At 48.8% G+C, this 19,908-nt stretch overlaps 1 protein-coding gene across 1 annotated transcript in view; it reads right to left on the bottom strand.

Moving 5' to 3' along the window:
- Positions 1-1,937: 1,937 nt before the first annotated feature.
- EPHB1 (EPH receptor B1) overlaps positions 1,938-19,908 on the bottom strand; it is a 445,622-nt gene continuing 427,651 nt past the window's right edge. The window contains exons 13-16 of the mRNA XM_066350317.1: positions 14,992-15,141; positions 9,365-9,558; positions 6,994-7,149; positions 1,938-3,363 (exon numbers count right to left, since the gene is read on the bottom strand). Of these exons, the coding sequence (XP_066206414.1) occupies positions 3,255-3,363; positions 6,994-7,149; positions 9,365-9,558; positions 14,992-15,141 (609 nt within the window). The 3' untranslated portion in view covers positions 1,938-3,254. The remainder of the gene's footprint in view (positions 3,364-6,993; positions 7,150-9,364; positions 9,559-14,991; positions 15,142-19,908) is intronic.

Genomic DNA, 19,908 nt, shown 5'->3' with positions numbered 1-19,908 from the left:
CAGTAAGCCTTCTCCCCAGGGAGTTGTTTTGAAGGTGTAAGTCAAGTCCCCTGGTGCTAAAGTCAGTGAGAATAGATGCCTCTGTGCATGCCCAGAAGGGTTCACTGCCCTCTTCCTGGTGAGTTTGAGCACCCCAGGGACTGTCACTCTTAGTCCGGGGCTTTCTATCTATCATCACCTACAGCAGGAAGCTAGGTGAGTGTCCTGCAGCGTATCTCCAGGTGTAGTCTCTGGACCAGCAGCATCAGCACCACCTGCCAGCTTGCAAGAAGCATAGATGCTTGGTTTCCACTCCCCATTGGCTGACTCAGAACACCTGAACACAGGGTCCCATGACCTGTGTCTCAACACACCCTCCAGGTGATGCTGATGCATGGTCAACTGTGAGCCCCACTGGGACGGTGGCTGGGAGCATGGAGTCAGATCACCTGAGTCAAAACCCCACTCTACCACTGTTTTATCTAGGCAAAGTCTTTGTTGCTCAGTTTTCTCATCTGAAAATTGAGGACAATACAGTACCTGGTAGGACTTCACAAGATAACGGTGAGGAAGAGAGTTAATACATGTAAAGGACTCAGACCACACCAAGCATAGAGACCTGCTCAGCAATGTTAGTCTCCATCAAAGGCGGTTATCACTATCTGAGTATACACATGAGGAAACGAAGGCTCAGACAGGGGACCGACTGGCTCCCTGCCACCAAGGGGAGGCATGCTGTCCCGGTCACGAGAGACCTTGTGGGGGGTGGGGGTGGGGAAGCCTGGCCTGTGAAGCCACACTGGGCATCTGTGGAGGTTGAGGGTGTGTCAAGAGCTTTGTCATGCCCCTCCCACTGAGAACGAGGCTTGGTGGTCCCGGCCTTGGCTCTGCTGACCCTTCATGCTTTTCCCTCGTGCACTTTGGGTTCTCTCTCTCTCTGGGGGTCTTAAGGTAAAACCAAGCCAAATGGTATGGCATAACCTTCACCTTGACTTTGCTTTTTCTGCAGCTGGCATTTTCATGGGCTGGCATTGGTGGAGGCTCAGTGAGGATTTCGGGTTGAGGATGCTGTCTGAGTAATTTGATGACAAATTAAAATTCATTCCTGTGGAAAATTGAGAGTAGATTAGCCGAATTGCCTAGGCTTGTAAGACACTTCACGGATTGAGGTCTTTGGGGTAATTAGCAAACAGTGCATGGAATTGGTAAGTTATTAGTTAGGGGAAATTTTCTTTCCTACCCACTCTGTGGCTGGACTGGGCCCCCTTGCAACCATCTGTGAATCTATCAAGACAGTTCTGACCATCTCCTGCTGTCCCCCAGGGGTTCAGCACGAGGGTGATGCTTTAAGACAGGGCTCCACTGCTTTGGAGCTTCCCCCTAGGCCTGCGAGCCTCTTTGAAGAGGCTTCAGAAGGTAAGCACCTCTCCAAGTACAAAGTTACCTAGGCCTGGGGAAAAGGCTCACCTGGCCTAAGTATGCATTAAGTAAGCTACTTAAGAACTGTAGCTCCTTGTACTGCCTCACACCCTCCCCTCCAAACGCACGTACACAGATCCACCACGATAATCCTCAGGGGCTCTTACTACTAAATTGACCCGGATGCAAACTTCTCAAATGCAATATGTGAATCGAAATCAGGGCTGATTGTGTATTATTGGTGATTGTTTATGTGTATTTGAGAGTGTTGTCTCAAAGCTGCACATTTGAGGCTTCAGAGCCTCATATTTATTGGTTCTTCCTTTGGGTCGCATCAGTGAGAGCGACTGACTCTACTACATTCTGCTCCTCAGGCGTCACAGGGGCCGGATGTGTACCTCCCTGCCATCACAGGCAAGAAGGACGTTGGTATAAAGGGTTCCCCAGTAACTCAGACACAGACCCAGAGGGGTCCAGGAACACACACTCGGACACCGTTCTATGTAAACCCAGACATGCTTCTGCTCTTTTTAATTAGACAGATAAAATTAGCAAGGAGATTAAGGTAAAAGGAGAAATTAAAAATATTTAAATGTTAGGCGGAATTTACAAAAGTGAATCAAACAATGAGGTACAAGAAGGAATGCAGAGAGACACAGACACACTTGAAACGTTCCTCGGATGCCACGGGGCTTAAAGCCAGTCCACAGATAAGGTCAGAAGAACTCTCCCTTGCCACCTCTCGAATGGCAGATTCCAGCATGTGAAAGAACATTCTCCAGAAATACTTTTCTTCGCCTTCTCTTCAGATGTTACCAAGAATAATTAATCAGTCAGTATCATTCTAGAATGGCCCACACTGCATTCAATTCAAACCACTCACCTGTTTCCTGTCTGAATTTGCAAGCTCTTAAGAGTTTTTCCCCCATTTCATTTTATTTTTCTCCCTACCCTTTCTTCCCATTGAGCCACTAGGCCAACTGGGCCAAACAGAAAACCAAACCAACAGCTTGTTATTGGCCCTCTTGTGTTTCCCGGGGCCAAGCCCTCCCCCTCCCGATCTTCCTTGTTTGCATCTATTATGAACAAGCACAGTCATCTTATAACGCAGACGTACATATGCGAGCTCTCGCACACGGAAACAGGTTTTTCTACCCCCTCCCCCCTCCCAATTTGTGGTTTCTTTTTCTGTTTTGCAGAAAATGCAAACAAAAGAAAAACAAGGTTTTCAATTGAAGGTACATCTCTTCTTCAATATGAAGACATTAATTGAATTGGTCGGATCCCCCATGCAGTGGTCAGCGAAGTCCTTTGGCAACTGACAGAACGACATCTGGAGACTCAGGAGCTGGGGTTTGTTTGAAGAAACTTCCCTACATGAGTCGTGAGCAAAGGGAAATGGATGTGGGAGAGGGGAGAGGACTCTTGGGGAGGAGTACAGAAGGAGAAAAGAAAAGAATGTCATTGGTGAGGGAGCAAATGGAAGGTGGCTGTTTCTTCCCTCCACCTCCTTTCCTTCCTTCCTTCCTGTGGACAGATGACTCCAGGCCACGGAGGGGGAGCGAGCTTACTCTTGAAACCCCGACGCATACTGTTGTGTCTTCACTTCCATCGAACATCACCTATTTGTCTTTTTATTATTAGCTATCTGTGTTCCCACGGCATCTTAAACAGGCTTCTGTCACTGAGAAATGAAGGTTGACTGTGAGCAGCAGGTCCAGTTTATTCTTCACCAATGTGTTGCATTTCTCAGCGGAGAAGCCAGTCTCTCCAGAACATTCCACAGGGTTCAACCTCCGGTTCCCCCTTGAGTCTTGTCCTTTTCCTTCCTCTCCTTCCCCCAGAAAATGAAGTTCTCATGCCATTGCCGTTGGTGACTGACTCATCTGGACCCTCATAGAATGAATGCTGTTCAGGATTTTCTTCTGATGGCCTGCCAGGGTGATCCCTATTCTCAGGAGGTCTCTAGGAGGGAAAAAGCCACAGAGGAAGGCATGTTAGGGCAGCTTTTCAGGGATCAAAACTCATCATAGAAGGCAAATAAAAGTGTTGAAAAATCCAAGGATCCCAAGTTTAAGAGTCTTTGGCAAACGCCTACCTAGATATTTCCTAGGTAGGAACGCCCCAGATGTTCAACCTCATTTTATCTATGGAGTAGCCCTTGTCTCCAAATGTCCTCTCCAACTTAGACAATCCTGGAAGGTTCTGGAGCAACCCCTTCATTCTGTGCATGACCCTAGGTGAACTAGAACTTTCCTCTGCCTTTTTTTTTTCTTTTTAACACCCCAAGCACACACTGTATGGGGCTTCAGTGATTCGGTGGTTTTCTGCCTAAATTAGTAATCACCCACTGTGATTGAAAAGACGTGGGGCTTGCTTGAGTTTCTGATGTGTTTCCCTTGAGTTTCCATTTTCCGCCTCTGTGTGAATTTTAATATCATGAATTTTTAAGAAGGGTGATCTCAAAATAACTTTCAAATATCTGCCTAAGCAGGAATCCAAGGACGATGTTTAGGATAGGGGTTTGGTTTAGATTCATCTTTGAGCTGAGTCTTAATATGAACAAGTTCGTGGCTTATTTTTGACTTTGGGGAGACCCACACTCCTTTCCTTAGTTAATAATAATAATTAATAATAATAATAATAAATGACATTGCTTGAATATTGTTCATGTACCATACGCAATCTCATTTATACCCATGGAAGCAGTCTGTAAAAACTGACCAACCATTCAAATTCAATGTTATTAATTTAACAGCAATCATTTCTTGTGTGCATCCTGTAGGCAAGGAAATAGGCAATAGGCCAAGTGCTTAGCATTTGCTGTTCCATGTACCTCTCAACACCAATGAAATGAGCACTATTATTATCTGAATTTTCTTTTAATTTTATTTATTGATTTTACAGAGAGAGGAGAGGAGAGAACAAGAAGCATCAAGTCATAGTTGCTTCACTTTAGTTTTTCATTGATTGTTTGTTGTATGTGCCTTGACCCGGCAAGCCCAGGGTTTTGAACTGGCAACCTCAGCATTCCAAGTCAATACTTTATCCACTGCGCCACCACAGGTCAGGTATTATCTGCATTTTTACAGACAAGGCAAATATGGCCCAGAGAAGTTAAGTAACTTGCTCTAGACCACTCAGTGGGGATGCAGTGGGGGTGCTGTGGTTCAAATTCAAGACCACTGGGCTCTCAGCCATCCTGCAGGGCTGCTCTCAAACTCTTCTAAGTTCCTAACTGTGCTCCCCTCAAAACCCTGGTCCCCAGCACGCACAGAAGATCGCTTTGTGCAGTGCGGCCAGACCCTTAGGAAGACCCTGTGCTGGCTCTCCATCCACAATGCCATCGCTTTCCTGATGCTCTGCCTGCTGCTGGCAGTCAGGCCCCCACAGGCTGCAGCTGGTTTAGATTGTTAAATTGGCCACGTCTTTTTAGCAAACACTTTTTTGAGAGGCATACTTGAATTTCAAATTCACAAATTGTCCCTCAATCTATTTTACTTATTCAGTTGCTCATGTCCTTTTTTCATCTTTTATCTTTCAGAAATAAATTGAATTGCTGTAATAGTATGTGGATATTTTTTTTACTTTGAACTAAATTCCTTAATTTTTAGTTTCATTTTCCTTTGTTCTTTTTTCACATGGCTATTCCTGGATGCCGGGAATTATTCCCCTGGATTCCTTCTATTTGTGGGGGATCAGGTGACAATGGCCCCCATACTCAGCCAGAACACAGTGGAGAAGCAGAAATAGCCTCATTTTCATGAACACCCACTTCTGTCCCTGCACCCAGGCCCCCAATAATCTAAGACATCCATATTAACGCGGCAAGATGGGGAAGCTCGTTTTCCACTAGTAAATGCTTCTTTTTTATTTTTTGGTGTCTCACAATAATTCATAATGTCAGGGACTATCTCTTTTAAGCATCACCAGGAAATGAACCTAGATTTAAGAGAAATGAAGTCTGAAGTTTAGTGGACCCAAGATTAGATGCACATTCATGTCATCTCCCTTGAGGAAGTGGAGGTGCTGTCGTTTCTGGCAAGAACGAACCTCAGAGGGGTGGAGCTGGACTCCAAGAAGATGGACTCCAAAGCAGGAGTTGGGGACCAAGGCCAAGTGTCAAAAAGCCGTCCCTCTGGGTCTTAACTGCTGGGGGTGGGTGACCACCCCTCCCTTGGGACTCAGCAACCGGCCCATCCCAGGAGGGAAGCCCCATACCTACTACTGTCCCTGATCAATACATGTTTGTCAACTGCTTGTGGACTGACTGATCCTCTACCATGGAAAATGTGTTACAGGCCACCAATCCTGGTGATGTCAGTATGCGTTTAGCCTAGGAAGCCAATGAGGTCCCCTCTGGGGGAAGGGGGTGCACATGGGTGCGTGTGTGTGCATGTGTGTGCATGTGTGTGTGTATTCAACATTTGACCAACTTTAGACCAACTTTAGTTCAGTGGTTCCCAAACTAGGCTGCATTATATATCACCTGGGCAGTTTTTAAAATCCTAAAATTCAGGTTTCACTAAAAACCAATTAAATCAGAATTTCAAGCATGGGAATCAGGCATCAATATGTTTAAAGATCCCTAGTTGATCCTGGTCTGCAGTAAAGTTCGGGCACTGCAGTGGCCCCGGCGTGGATGGGGAGAAGGGTGTGGAGCTGGCGGGCAGGAAGGCAGGCGAAGGCTTCAGCCCCGGTTTGCCACTCATGAGCCAGAATCTTCAGGAACTAACTTCACCTACTTTCCTACTTTCTAAATCCATTGAATGAAAAGGGTGTAACTAGATAAATATTTCCCAAACTACAGTTCCACAAACCCTGCCTCTCAAAAATAAGGCTCCACAGTACTTCATAATTCTAAATGGGTTTATTTCAGGATTTCACACAGCCTTTACAATGCTAACACACATCATGAATCTCCCAGAGAGTGATAAAATGCACAGCATTTCCCCCACTTATTTGCCTGGGGTACCTTTTCCCCCAGGAGAACCTATTAACGTTTCCCAGAGCAGGTGCACCTCAGAACATTCCTGGGGAAATGCTGGACTACATGGCTCTTGAAGACCTTTCCTGGCTCTCATTGTATGCAAATAATTTTAGTTTGTGTATTCCTCCATAGTCCTGTGGAGGCTGCAGACTGGTAAATAATCCGAGGGGGATGGAAATGGATACTAATTTACAAGTGCTATGTGGGTACAAACGCAAGCTCCCCAACATCTGAAACTGCTGCTGAGTCAGTGCAATGCCTCCACCCGCTATGTTGTTTAAAGTGCTGGCTGGCTGTGTTCTTTCCATCTGGGTGCTTCCTTTGATGGGCTGAGTTTAAAAACTTAAATGGAGGAGCGACTCTCGGTGATTAGGCAAATGACATATGGCTATGACTGGATGACTCTCATTTGGGGCTCAGAACAACCCCCTCCTCCCACGCCACCACCAGCCTCCCCTCCGTCTCTCCAAGGCGCTTCCCCAGCAGGCCTGTTCCATACAGAGGTGGAGATTTGGGGCCAAGGCCATAGGCAACGGCAGAGAAGGAGTCTTTATCTTCCCCCGCCCCCACCCACAGGCTGGACAGAGACGATTCCCATCACTTACTCTGATGTCATCTGGGTGACCAGCTGGAGGGAGGTGAAGCCGGCGGTGAGGAAGCTGTCCCTGTACTGAACCATTTTGATGGCGCTGAGCCAGTCATCCACGGTGGTAAAGGCCGTGAAGTCTGGGATGGAGCGGTCTAGGAGGGGCTGGGAAGGCCTGCGAGACAGAGAGGAGCAGGTGACCCCACCGCTGCAGCAGTGTGCAGAGAGCCACGCTCTGGGTGACGACAGACTTCATGGAGGGTCATATCCCTGGCAGGGGGAGGCTGACAGTGGAGCCTGTGCTGATCTTTCCTTCTTTACAGAATCCTGAGTTGGTAGCTGGCATGGTTTCCCGGGGCCAGGTGGCCAGTCCCTCTGCCTCTGGGCACTGTCACATGTCAGTCAGCTCAGACAGACTGATTAACCAGCATACAGTTTAAAGCCCCATGACTCCCTTATACACTGAAATCTAAGAGCTTTTAAAACTCTATACAGTTCACCCTGGCCGGTTTGTTCAGTAGTAGAGCATCGGCTCAGCATGTGGAAGCCCTAGGTTCGACTGCCAGTCAGGGCATACAGGAGAAGTGACCAGCTGCTCTCCACCCCACCCCACCCCCTTCTCTCTCTCTCTCTCTCTCTCTCTCTCTCTCTCTTTCTCTCTCTCTCTCTCTTTCTCTTTCTCTCACTCTCTCCTCTGTCTCTCTCTTCCCCTCCACCCATGGCTCAGTTTGAGTAAGTTGGCCCTGGCACTGAGGATGGCTCCATAGCCCTCATCTCAGGCGTTAAAATGGCTCGGTTGCTGAGCAATGGTGTAGCAGCCCAAGATGGGCAGAGCATTGCCCCATAGAGGCTTGCTGGGTGGATCCTGGTTCGGGCCGTATGCAGGAGTCTCTCTGCCTCCCCACTTCTCACTTAATAAAACAAACAAACAAACAAAAACTATACAGTTCACTGAAACCTCCCCAAATGTATTGGTAACACTTTTTTTTTCCTGATTCCATCCTCAGCTAATCAAAATAAATGGAACAGAGCAGCCATTTTGATCTTCTCTGGCAAATTCTCAGAGCAGACACCCTTGCCCGCAACCCCAAAACCAGGGTGCCATCTTGACATCTCCCTCACCCTCAGCACCCATTACTGATCCTTCACCAGCTTGTAAAGATTTGACCTTCAAAATCACTCAGACTCCTCCGTATCATCCACCTGACTTAAGACCCTGTCTTCTCTGTTATGATTTCCACCACGCACTCCTACCTGTCTTTCTTCATGAGTGCTGGTTCCCTCCAACCTACGTTCCACACTGTTGCCTGGTGCTCTTTTACAAATGCAGATGTGATCATGTCAATAGTCCTCACCTGACACTGCTTCATGTCAGACCCTTCAGTGGGTGCCCATCGCTCTGAAGATCAAGCCCAGGATTCTTAATAAGGCCTGAAGGTTCTGAGTATCTGACCCTTGCCCACCTTGTCAGCCTCAACCACCACCCAGTCCCCTCACAAACTCCCAACAGCCTGGCCCTGTCCTTTCCACTCTCAGGCCTCCGCACAAGCTGTCCCCTAGGCCTGGAACCCTTGCCCCTCTAATCCCATCTTCCTTTCACTCCGTTAGTGCACTCTCTCCCTTCAGCTCTCATCAAGGATGCCTCCATGACAACAGAAGGTCTACGTTCTCCAAACATCATGCACCTCCCTGCCACACTGGCTATCTTTGGGTGATCCTCTGATTAATGGTTGCTGTCCCTAAATGATTCAAAGCTCCATAAGGGCAGGGGCCATATCGATATTGTTCATTCTGTTGTGCCAGAAATGGGCACAGTGCTTAGCACACATGCACCTTTTGGTTAAAAGGATGAATAACGGAAGAGTTAACACTGCAAATGTACAACTGACAGTTGCTGACAGTAGTTGACAGTTGTTCTGTTCATTTCCTCATAACAAATCAAATTGCTTTGTATTTCTTTTCCTCCAGCAATCAGGGACTTTACCTGCTAATAGGTTGGTCAAGGGTCCAAGTCTTCAGTTCTACCTGCCTAGCAGATAGGTGTGGTTAACAAAAATGGTGCCTTCTGGAAACAGGGTTGCCCAGAAGTGGGGCCTCATACCAATAAGATCAAATACATTCAACTATTAGAGCTCCCAATATCCAGTCTGTCTGGGAGGTAGAGACCCAGACAGGGTTCTTAACATCTGTCTACAGCCCATGCTGGAGTCAGGAAATATTTTAGAGAGAACCAAGAAAAAAAGGAGAAGAAGACTCTTGGAACTTCTTCCGTTAGTAGATAAGCTCAGTCACCTTCCCCTTGCTCTTAACGGACCAAAAGGCTAGCAGTCTTGGCATTGGTCTTGCATCTGACTATGAGACCACCCACACCTAGGAACCACTAGACTCACACGGCGGTGATGGTTGCCACAGTCTTGAGACTTGCCGGGTTCCGAATCATCTTGTCCAGGGTGTTGACAATCTCAGCAAAGCGGGGCCGGCTGTTACGGTCCTTCTGCCAACAGTCCAGCATGAGCTGGTGTAGAGCAGCTGGGCAGTCCATGGGAGGGGGCAGCCGGTAGTCCTGCTCAATGGCATTGATGACCTGCAGTGACATACATGGGAACAGGTGTGACTGAGTGACAGACCATCAGCCAGTCATTCATGAATTAATCCCCCAGAATGGAGCCTCCCTGAGCCAGGTGCCCTCATTCTGTGCTCAGGGTTTCTCTCCCTAGATTGTGGTCTCCTACAAAGCTGGGACCACATCTTATTATTGGCCCTTTGTGTCCCCAGCACCGGTACTGGCCAGACACACTCTAGACCTCTGTAATTGTTTATTGATGAATGCGCCAGTGAATAGAGAGAGCTCATCCTCTAAGAGGACATTGACTCAAGTCGGCCTTCCTGGCAGCTGGTGGTGCCAGGGCAGATGAAACAATGGCACCCATGAAATCTTGTAAACCTTCCAAAGTCTCTGGTGGCCTCTTCCTGTCGCTGCTAAGGAAAGAAATGGAGGGAAGGAATGAGCACGTGATGGGGAGCCCACTCCATGCTAGGGACTTTCTGGTGCTTCCCAGGCATTTCTGCCTTGATCTTCACGAGGCAGCAGCAGGAATGGGGTCGAAGATAACTTTGGGTAAACAAACTGGTTCAGCACAATGAAAATGGCCAAAACAACAAGGTGATCTACAATCAGTATCTCCAACCAGGTTTTGGTAATTTTGCAGACTCCAGGAGATACTTTTGTAAAGATTTTAGGATCTTCCCATACTTTTGTCTGTTTTCCAGATTGCTGTGGTTTTCACTTTATTTTTCCTTTTTTTTTTCATGGTAAGAAGTGGGAAGATAGGCAGACTTCTGCATGTGCCTGACCAGGATCTACCGGGAACCCCATCATGGGCTGATGCTCAAGTACCAAGCTATTTTTAGTGCCTGAGGCTGATGAGCTCCAGTGGAGCCATCCTTAGTGCCTGGTGTCATGCTTGAACTAACAGAGCCACTGGTTACAAGAGGAAAAGAAGGAGAGAAGGTGGAGATGGAGGAGTGAGAGAAGCAGATGGTCACTTCTGTGTGTCCTGACTGGGAATCAAACCCGAGACATCCACACACCAGGCCAACATTTTATTCACTGAGCCACTGGCTAGAGCCTATATTCCCCCTTTTATGTCTTAATTTCCAATTCATTTACATCACTTATGCCTGCTCAATGCTTTTTATAGTAGAAAAAAAATTGTAAGTGACGCAGTTATAAGCATACAACTATATCATGGTATACTCATAACACAATAAAAAGACTGGAATACATTGTAGGCCTTAAAACAATGTTACAAAAATGTACCTATTGAAATGGAAATATACTCAAATTATAATATTAGGCAATAGAGCAGGCTGCATAACTGCAGGTATGGTATAATACTGCTTTTACAACAAACAAAAATCAAACAAAGTTAAAAACAATTAGATGCACACATAGAAAAGACCTTGGAAAGATACACACAACAGAGTTAAAGGTTGCCTGCAGGCAGGTAGCAACGTGAATGCTCTTTATATTCTTATTTTTGCTTGTTTGTAAATTTATTTTCTGTAATAATTATGCATTGATTTTATAGTAAAATAATCGGTTAAAGCACCTTAAACAACAAAAAAAATCATTTGGAGTTCTGGAATTTTCAGGTGTTTTTGTCTCTACTTTTAAAAATGTCAGATTCATTTCAACTGATTATACCTGTAGGTTGTTTTTTTTTTTTTTTTTTTCTTTTACTTTGTGAATTGGTCAGAAAGTGAATAATGTCAATCAGTTAATATTTTTACAAATTCTGTGCCCAGTGGTATGGGATATGAGATGGGGCATGAGATAGTATGATACCTTGAAGTCATTAGACATAATCAAGGGGTATTATTCCTTCTGTTCAATGTGACAGAAAAACAAACAAGCATACAAACCATACCAGTATTATCACTTCATAAAAATCAGTGACTGGAAACATTCCCTTTTTATTTTTGTAGAAACATTTGAATAATATGTTGCACCACCAATTAACTTTTCTCCCTGCCAAACTGTTGTCAATTGAATTACCTGTTATCCTCTTAGGAGGGCATCTTAGCCCTATTGTCCCCATGAGGAAAAGGAGGGAGGAACAGTGACGTGACCTGCTTGAGGGCACACAGCTGGTAACTGACAGGGCTGGGAATAAATCCCAGCAGTGACTGGTTTTACGTTCTGAATGTCCCGAAGCCCACTTTCCCTGCGCCACAGTGGGGCTGCTATTGTAATCTCAGCCCGAGCGCTGTCGAAGGTCCTCCTAGCAGGAAAAGGGGTATTGGTCTAAACCAAGTAATCTATGAGGATGAACCTATGGGCAGCATTCCTATCAGCCTGGTTTCGAAACCAGGGCCCTTTCCCAGCTCCGTCCAGGCAGCCAGATCAAAGGACTGTGGCAGAGTCCCTACTTACTGTAGAGGCAAGCAGGATTACCCATTGAAGGGACCCACAGGCTTTTTCTGGGTTGCCTAAGGACAAGCTAGGTGGGGCCAGCAGGAGGAGTTAGTGTCCAAATTCAACTTCTCACAGGGCGGGCAGTCTTCCAGGCCAGGGCAACTCATGTTGCCTTAAACTGCTGGCATCTCTTCTCCAATTACTTGATGCCAGAGCCCCACTGACAAGATGACTCTCCCATCTGCCTTTAACAGGAAGGGGCACTGGAGTCCGGACTCAGCTGGCCACGCACTCCCGGCAGAGCACTGAGACCGGGGCCCCCATGCAGCATGGATGCTTCTGCCCGTGAGCTGCACACTGAACGCAGCTTAGCTGGTTTCCCCTGGCTCCTCTGCAGGCCACCTCACTGGAGTGTTTGGAAGACTGTCCTGGTGTGTGTTTTTACATTTCCTCTGTTTGGGCTGCCTTGCTAGAGGGAAGGTGAGAGTGAGCTTGTGGGCCATGAGAGAACCTGTCGAAACAACTGTCACCTGAGCAGGTTGCTGGCTCATTTTGAATGGTCTGCAGTGACTGTTTGGTTCATCCTGAAAGTCAGTGTAAGCCAATGCCCTGGGGCTTAAAGGGGCAGGGGCAGGATCGGACGTATAGGACGTAAAGGAGTATAGGCCTTTGTTCGCCTATACTCAGAGATGGCACGTATGGGGGCTGGGTGGGGACAGGAGCGTGTGGTCTGACCGCAGGTACCTTGGGCACCTGAGGAACTGACTGGCACTCTTCTGGGAAATGATCAGAGCCCTCCCCCTTGCCCTGGCTTCCTCAGAGGAGGATCCAGACCGCCTCCCCACATGCATTTCCCATTAGTGAGCGGGGCAGCGGGCGGTACCTGGAGAGTGAAGTGGAGGAACTCAGAGCCGTGGAGAAACCAGGGCAGAGGGGGTTAAGTTCAGCTCTGATGTTTCAATAAAATAGCAGCTCCTCTCCACAGACACTGCCACTCTCATTATCTCTGTCAATCAGATCCAAGCAGCAGAACTTCCAAGTTCTCTCTCTGGCTGACAAACTCTCTGTACATGTTCAAAGACCTTCCTGGGCTCTGGAAGCCCAATTACCAGCACTCCGACTTGCCTCTGCAATTCTCTTTCTTAAAGCCCTTCAATTGTCATCCGTAAAACCCGTTCCTGCCACCACCTCAGCGGTTTCTGATGAGTGGGGCTGCAGCTGAGCAGCTGGAAGCCCCTCCCGGCTCCCTCGCAGGCTGGGTCCTAAGACGATTTCTGAATGGGCACAAGTCACCTCCCCCCTTCCACCGAGGGAAGATGGCACTTGGGACACTGCTTGGGGTCTTTATTTGAAGAACTACAACAAAATTAGAATAAAGTGTTACTTTGCAGATGTTCCTATTCCCTTTGAGGCCCAGCTCAAGCGTCAAGTATCTGGGAAGCCTTCTCTCACCCAAACGTCCCACAACCCTATGTATGTGCTGCTGGACTGTAAACCCCCATGAATAGAACCAGGAAGCACAGGGCTTTGTCACAGCATACAATGAGTGTTTGTTGAATAACTGATTTGGAAATTCGGGAAGTATAATATCAGAAATTCCATTTGTTTCCAGCATAGGTGAATGCATTTGCTGAGAGTATCTTGAATGTCAAATCTTGCCTGTCAGACAGTTTCATAATCCATTCTATGTGTGCTGAATTGTTCTTAATCGGATTAAAGTCTCAGGGAAAGACAAAATGGGTCTGCTTTTTCTGGCTAAGATTTATTATTCATCTAGCTGACGTTACGGACGAAACCAGGGTGCAACTGATTTCGTGAAGCAGCCTCGGCATTAATTCCGATGCTTACTGATTCGACATGCTACAGGAGCAGAGGCGAAGCGTGGATAATTGTAGATAATAGAGGACCCAGGTGCCACATATGGTTGGCATCGGGGCCTGGTTCAGGATGCGACCACTTCACCCACTCTGGGCTGAAGCCACTCGACCCATGGGAGTGAGGAATACTGTCATAGCAACACCCAGCTCCTCTTTTGTCTCATTGGAAAAAGTTTTCTGGGCCCCCAGATCACCACCCTTCTCAGTCTTCTGAGCCAGGGCTCTGAATCTGGCTGGACAGAGGGCTGGCGGAGGGCAGACTCCTCACTCCCCAGAGCCCATCCACACAAGGAGGTAGGTACCCACGGTGGGGCTGGCTGTCCCATCTAGACAAATGAATTGAGAATAGCCCTGCTTTTTTTTTTCCTTTTTTTTTTTTTTTTGCTGCTTGTAAACTGAGACAGATAATAACAATCCCCCACCCCAAGGTGATAGGGAGAGCAAGCAGAGAACAGAGGCATGCCCAGGTCCAAGCCAGTGTGGAAATCCAGGTAGGACTTTTGTTTGGGGCTTTATCAAAGTGAATTATTCTCAAAAGCTTTCCAACCTCTTAGTAATTATGAAGCCAAGGGTCCCATCTGGACCACCCTCAATGCCTCTACTTATAGCGTCTCCGATGACCCATCTCTTTTCTTCCCATCCTTGTTCCTTGAGGGCAGCCTGGACTCAGACAGGGTTCTCCTCCCAGGCCTGTCTGAATCTGTCCAGCTTTGGGAAGCTTGCTCAGTTCCTCTTTTACTGATAGGTGGCACAGGCTCCTGGAAAAGTATATTCTCAAGAGAAAGGGCCCTTTCTAATTCCTCTCGTTAAAGCTGAGAGGTGCGAGTCCCAGAGGCAGGGCAGCCCCAGAGGCCGTCCCTGTACCCTCCACCTCGCATGGTGGGAGGAGAACACACGCTGGGTACTCTGAGGCACAGTAGAATTTTTTGCTTTATTTTGGGCCTAATTTATGCATGGTCCACAGCCATTCAGAACCAGCCCGTTGTCTCCTAGATCGCCCTGGGTACCACGACAGGGATTGAGGTCATGGCGACAGTCGTCCCATCTACACGCTGGGCTCTTTGATCATTTCCAGCACTGGTGCCCTGGGTCCCCTGACCTGAACACCTCTAGTTCAGGTTAAGAGGCTCTGAGCTAAGAACAATTAGGAGGGTATGATACGCTACTACTCCCTGCAGGACCCCTTGGATGGTTGTGGCAACCAGGTGCCACTGACACTCACATCTTGGTTGGACATATCCCAGTAGGGTCTCTCTCCAAATGACATGACCTCCCACATGACAATCCCGTAGCTCCAGACATCACTGGCTGATGTGAACTTGCGGTAGGCGATGGCCTCTGGAGCCGTCCATCTCACGGGGATCTTCCCTCCCTGAAAGGAGAAGCCTGGTCAGCCCAACGTCAGGTTTCAGGTTGAAGATAGGCAAAAATAAACTCGGCACCCACATCTTTCCACTGCTCCCCCCCCCCCCCACATCTCCTGAATCAGGACAGCCAGGACAGTCCGTGGGCCGTGGGCAGGCTTCCGCTACTCAGCCCAGGGGCCTCAAGAAGCATCTGTGTGGCTTGTGCTGGTTTCACACCACACGTGAGGCAACGGCTGCACCGAAGTGTTGTTTGCCCCCCAACTCCTTACATACTATTCTAATGTCATCATTGGGTGGGAGGAATGTAACTGTCATAAACATACCACAACAGTAAATTCCATACAACATGAGATTGGCTACATGAGCTACACAATTTGGGTCAGGAGGAAGCAAAACAGACAAAAAATAAAAAATGGAAGGACAGCCCTGGCCTGTGTCTGGAGATGCCTGCTGTCCTCGCCCCTGCCCTGCGGGGGGAGGAACACGTTTTTAAAACGCTGCCTTAGGCCTATGTCTCCTGCTTGCCCTGCAACCCACCCTGAAATTCCAGCTTGGCGCTCTGCTTGGCCCTCAGTCTGCCACCACCTAAAGCAGGGGTCCCCAAACTTTTTACACAGGGGGCCAGTTCACAGTCCCTCAGACCGTTGGAGGGCCGGACTATAAAAAAAACTATGAACAAATCCCTCTGCACACTGCACATATCTTATTTTAAAGTAAAAAAACAAAATGGGAACAAATACAATATTTAAAATAAAGAACAAGTAAATTTCAATCAACAAACTGACCAGTATTTCAATGGGAACTATAGGCCTGCTTTTGGCTAATGAGATGGTCAATGTGCTCCTCTCACTGACCACCAATGAAAGAGGTGCCCCTTCCAGAAGTGTGGCGAGGGCCAGATAAATGGCCTCAGGGGGCTGCATTTGGCCCACGGGCCGTAGTTTGGGGACCCCTGACCTAAAGGATGATACCCATCCATTCATTCATTTGCCTCATCAACAAATAGGCAAGGAACAGTGCTTTGTGCCAGGCCCTTCCTGAGAAGCTGACATCCCGAAGATGAGCCAGCCAGGGGCCCTGCCCTCAGGCTGCACAGGTCATGGAGAGGCAGACCAAAAACAAAGAACCCAGAAATTCAAAATGTATTGTTAACCAGATGGAAAGTGACAAGGGATAAGGGTGTTTTGAGAACCAGGGGAGACGCCTTCACACAGGAGAGGAGCATGAACTGTGGCCAGCAGAGAGTTACTTTCCTGGAACCTTTGGTCAAGTGTGGATACCAGCAGCGCCCCATTCTACCTGGGTAGCGAGATACCTGGCCTCTCTGTGCCTCGGTTTCTCACTGGCAACAGGGGGTGATGATCACAGCAACAGTCAGGCTGTTATGAGGACTAGGCGGGTTACCATCCACACAGCGCTTGGGGCAGGGCCTGGGGTGCAGGGGGAGCACTCGGCACGTTCACTATCGTTTCACTACACTCAGTCCGAGGTTGATCAGGCAAAGTGAGATGAGGAGGAAAGTCCAGGCGGAGGAGCACGTGCGGACGCTGGGGTGATGGAGAGGGCGCTAGCGGCCGGGAAGCCGGGATGGCTGAAGCATGGATTCCAAAGGGCTGTGAACAGAGGGCAGGGCTTACTCTGTAGGACACTGGTGCCACTTACAGGGGTAAGGGGGCACGTGCCAAGGCTGCCCTCCAAAACTCATCATAGAACAAGTCTGCTCCTTGTATTCAGTTCTTCAGGCAGACGCCAGGGCCTCACTCCCGCGGCCCTGTGGCACTGCCCGGGCTCTGGCCTCCATAATCGTGAAGCCTGCAGCTCTCTCGCCTTGCACCCTTCTCCTGTGCCTTGCACCCTGCAGCTCCCTCGCCTTGCACCCTTCTCCTGTGCCTTGCACCCTGCAGCTCCCTCGCCTTGCACCCTTCTCCTGTGCCTTGCACCCTTCTCCTGCGCCTTGCACCCTTCTCCTGCGCCTTGCACCCTTCTCCCTCGCTTTGCACCCTTCTCCTGCGCCTTGCACCCTTCTCCCTCGCCTTGCACCCTTCTCCTGTGCCTTGCACCCTTCTCCTGCGCCTTGCACTTTGGCTGAAGGAGGCTATTTTTATTCTGACTGTTCTCACGATCTGCTCGAACCAACCAGAGATACATGTCGGACTTCAGCTAAAATACCTTTAAAAACGTCTAAGTGGTTAATCTGAGCATGAGGACAGGGAAAGGAGCAAATGGCACAGTATATTTTTATCTGAAGTCCTACCCAGGGTCAGGGAGGGAGAAAGGTGATCGCAGGACCTCCCTAGGCACGCATCCAGCTTTCTGAAAAGAAGACAGCCTTCATTTCCCCCGAGCACCATGCAGGCTTTTGTGGTAGGAGATGTCCTCAGCTCAAATGCCAGCTACCAGCAACATGACAAATGCCTGGAGAGCAGGCTCGAGCAGCTCAGCGACAGGACACGCTGTTCTCACCCCCCACCCTCCCCCACCCCCCGCACACACAGGAATGGATTTACTGCTTTCATCTACATGATGTCCATGGCTGTGGGAAAAAGTGGAAGATACATCCAGTGAACCAGGAGTTGTCAAATGCCTGGAGGCCGGGGTCCAATAGCTCAGGGGCCCCATGGCGTATGCCGCCATTAGGGGAAGGGTTGTTGCCACACCTAGAGAGTGTCTGGCCTAGAAGAGGCGAGGGCTTTCTGCTCCCTTATTTTTTTCTAAAGTGAGAGGAGGGGAGAGAGACCGACTCCCGCATGCGCCCCGACCAGGATCCACCTGGCAACCCCTGTCTAGGGCTGATGCTGGAATCAGCCGAGCCATCCTCAGTCCCAGGGGCTGACACTCAGACCAACTGAGCCACTGGCTGTGGGAGAGGAAGAGAGAGAGAAGGGGGAGAGGGAGGGGAAGAAAAGCAGAGGGTCACTTCTCATGTGTGCCCTGACCGGGGATTGAACCCGGGATGTCTGCACGCTGGGCCAACGCTCTACCCACTGAAGCAACTGGCCAGGCCCATGCTCTCTATAATACCTGGGTTAAATGAGGTAGGAGAGAGCAGCAGTTTAATTAGTGTGGGGGGGGGAGAGAAAGAAGAGGGGAAGAGATGAAAGAGAACTTATCAATATGAGATGAGAGTGAGGGACAGAGAGAAAACTTGGCCTTGTAGGCCGGTGAGTAAAAGACAGGGTTTATCACATGCGCGTGCTCATGCGTGTGTGTGTGTGTGTGTGTGTGTGTGTGTGTGTGTGTGTGTGTGTGTGTGTCAGAGAGAGGGGGCGAGGGGGACAAAAGTGAGGTTCTTCTGAATTTCAAAGAGGGTATCTGGGCGTCTGAAGGTGTCCTCTCTGCCAAGTCTGGAGCAGACCCCCAGGGCTGCCAGTGACAGCTGTTGAGCTGCTCCCTCTTGCATGCAAAGTGGCCGTGCCAGGCTCGCTGGCGGGGCGCCTCAGCCCTCCTGCCACCTCGCGCTGCTGGGCCTCACTGAACACGGAGCTGGGCCTGTCACTGCCACCTCCCAACCCAGCAGGTGGCAGAGCCTTCGAGAAGAGCCGCTCTGGACAGGCAGGTGACAGCTTGTCATGGCCAGCTCCCCCACTCTGCCACGAGAGCAGGGGATGCTGACCTCTGAGGCAGAACCAAAGGCAGGCTGGAGTCAGGGGACAGGTGTCTTCCTTCCTTGGAATTTTAAACTTCTTCCCAGCTTTGAAATATTCTACCATCGGCCTCATCTTTGGATGCTCAGAGGTAGTTACAGCGATTATTTAGCTTGCCTCCAATTATGTGAAAGGGTTTGTATTAATTTAGAGGATGGCGACCAGCCACGTGGACAGGGCTGGAAGGAAAGGACGCGGGATGGTACTGTAGCAGGCAAGGTTTCTGCTGGCGAGGAGGGTCCTCCTACTGGAAGACCAGAAGGCCGAAGGCCAAGGCATTCATATGACTGCAAAGTGCTCTAAGAGTCCCCTGGGCTGGCATGAGGAGGCGGCACAGAGGAGGGGTTTGTTCTGTTGGATGGGAAAGAATACGAGGGAAGAATTCTGAAGGGGTGTGGGTGAGGAACAGGTGAGGCTCACTGGGAAGGAATCTGTGTGCACGTGAGCAAAGAGGGGCTGGTCATTGTCCCCTGCCTAGAGTTCTTCCAAGCACCAGATGACACGCTTGCCCCAGGGTGCCGAGGGCACAGTCTGCATTCTGCAGGGACCAGGTTTCCCTAGAGCCATGGCAGAAGGTTACTGCTGGGGCATGGGGGAAAGGAGAAGGGGAGTGGAGGGGGAGGCACCTCACCACCATCAGGGCTCTGAACTCCAAATGGCCTCACACTGACTTTCTACAGACGGCTGGGCATTGAATGGTTGTGCTGCCAAGTCGGTCTCCAGAAGTTTGAAATTCGTTGCTTCAGAATAATCATGTCTTCACTCAGGAATAAGACAAACTATAAAGATTGTGTGTGTGTGTGTGTGTGTGTGTGTGTGTGTGTGTGTGTGTGTGTGTGTGTAATTTGATAAACAGAAGCTATCTGATAGCAGATTAATTCTAATACAGCCATCTTCAGGGTTACCTGCTGATAATCCACACCCACACCTGCCAGCAGGTGTGATGCCAACAAGTGGATCCAACATGATATAATGTAAATCACCCAGGATATGAATGTTACTAGTAAATAAGAATTAATGTATTAGATCGTGTCCCCCAACAGATATGTGCAAGTTCTAACCTCCTGCACCAGTGAATATGACCTTATTTGGAAATTTGGTCTTTGAAGATATAAACAAATAAGATGA

Source organism: Saccopteryx leptura, chromosome 10 (assembly GCF_036850995.1).
Source record: "Saccopteryx leptura isolate mSacLep1 chromosome 10, mSacLep1_pri_phased_curated, whole genome shotgun sequence".
NCBI classification, from domain to species: Eukaryota; Metazoa; Chordata; class Mammalia; order Chiroptera; family Emballonuridae; genus Saccopteryx; species Saccopteryx leptura.
Note: the sequence above shows the minus strand (reverse complement) of the source record. Positions and strands in the feature narration are given on the sequence as shown.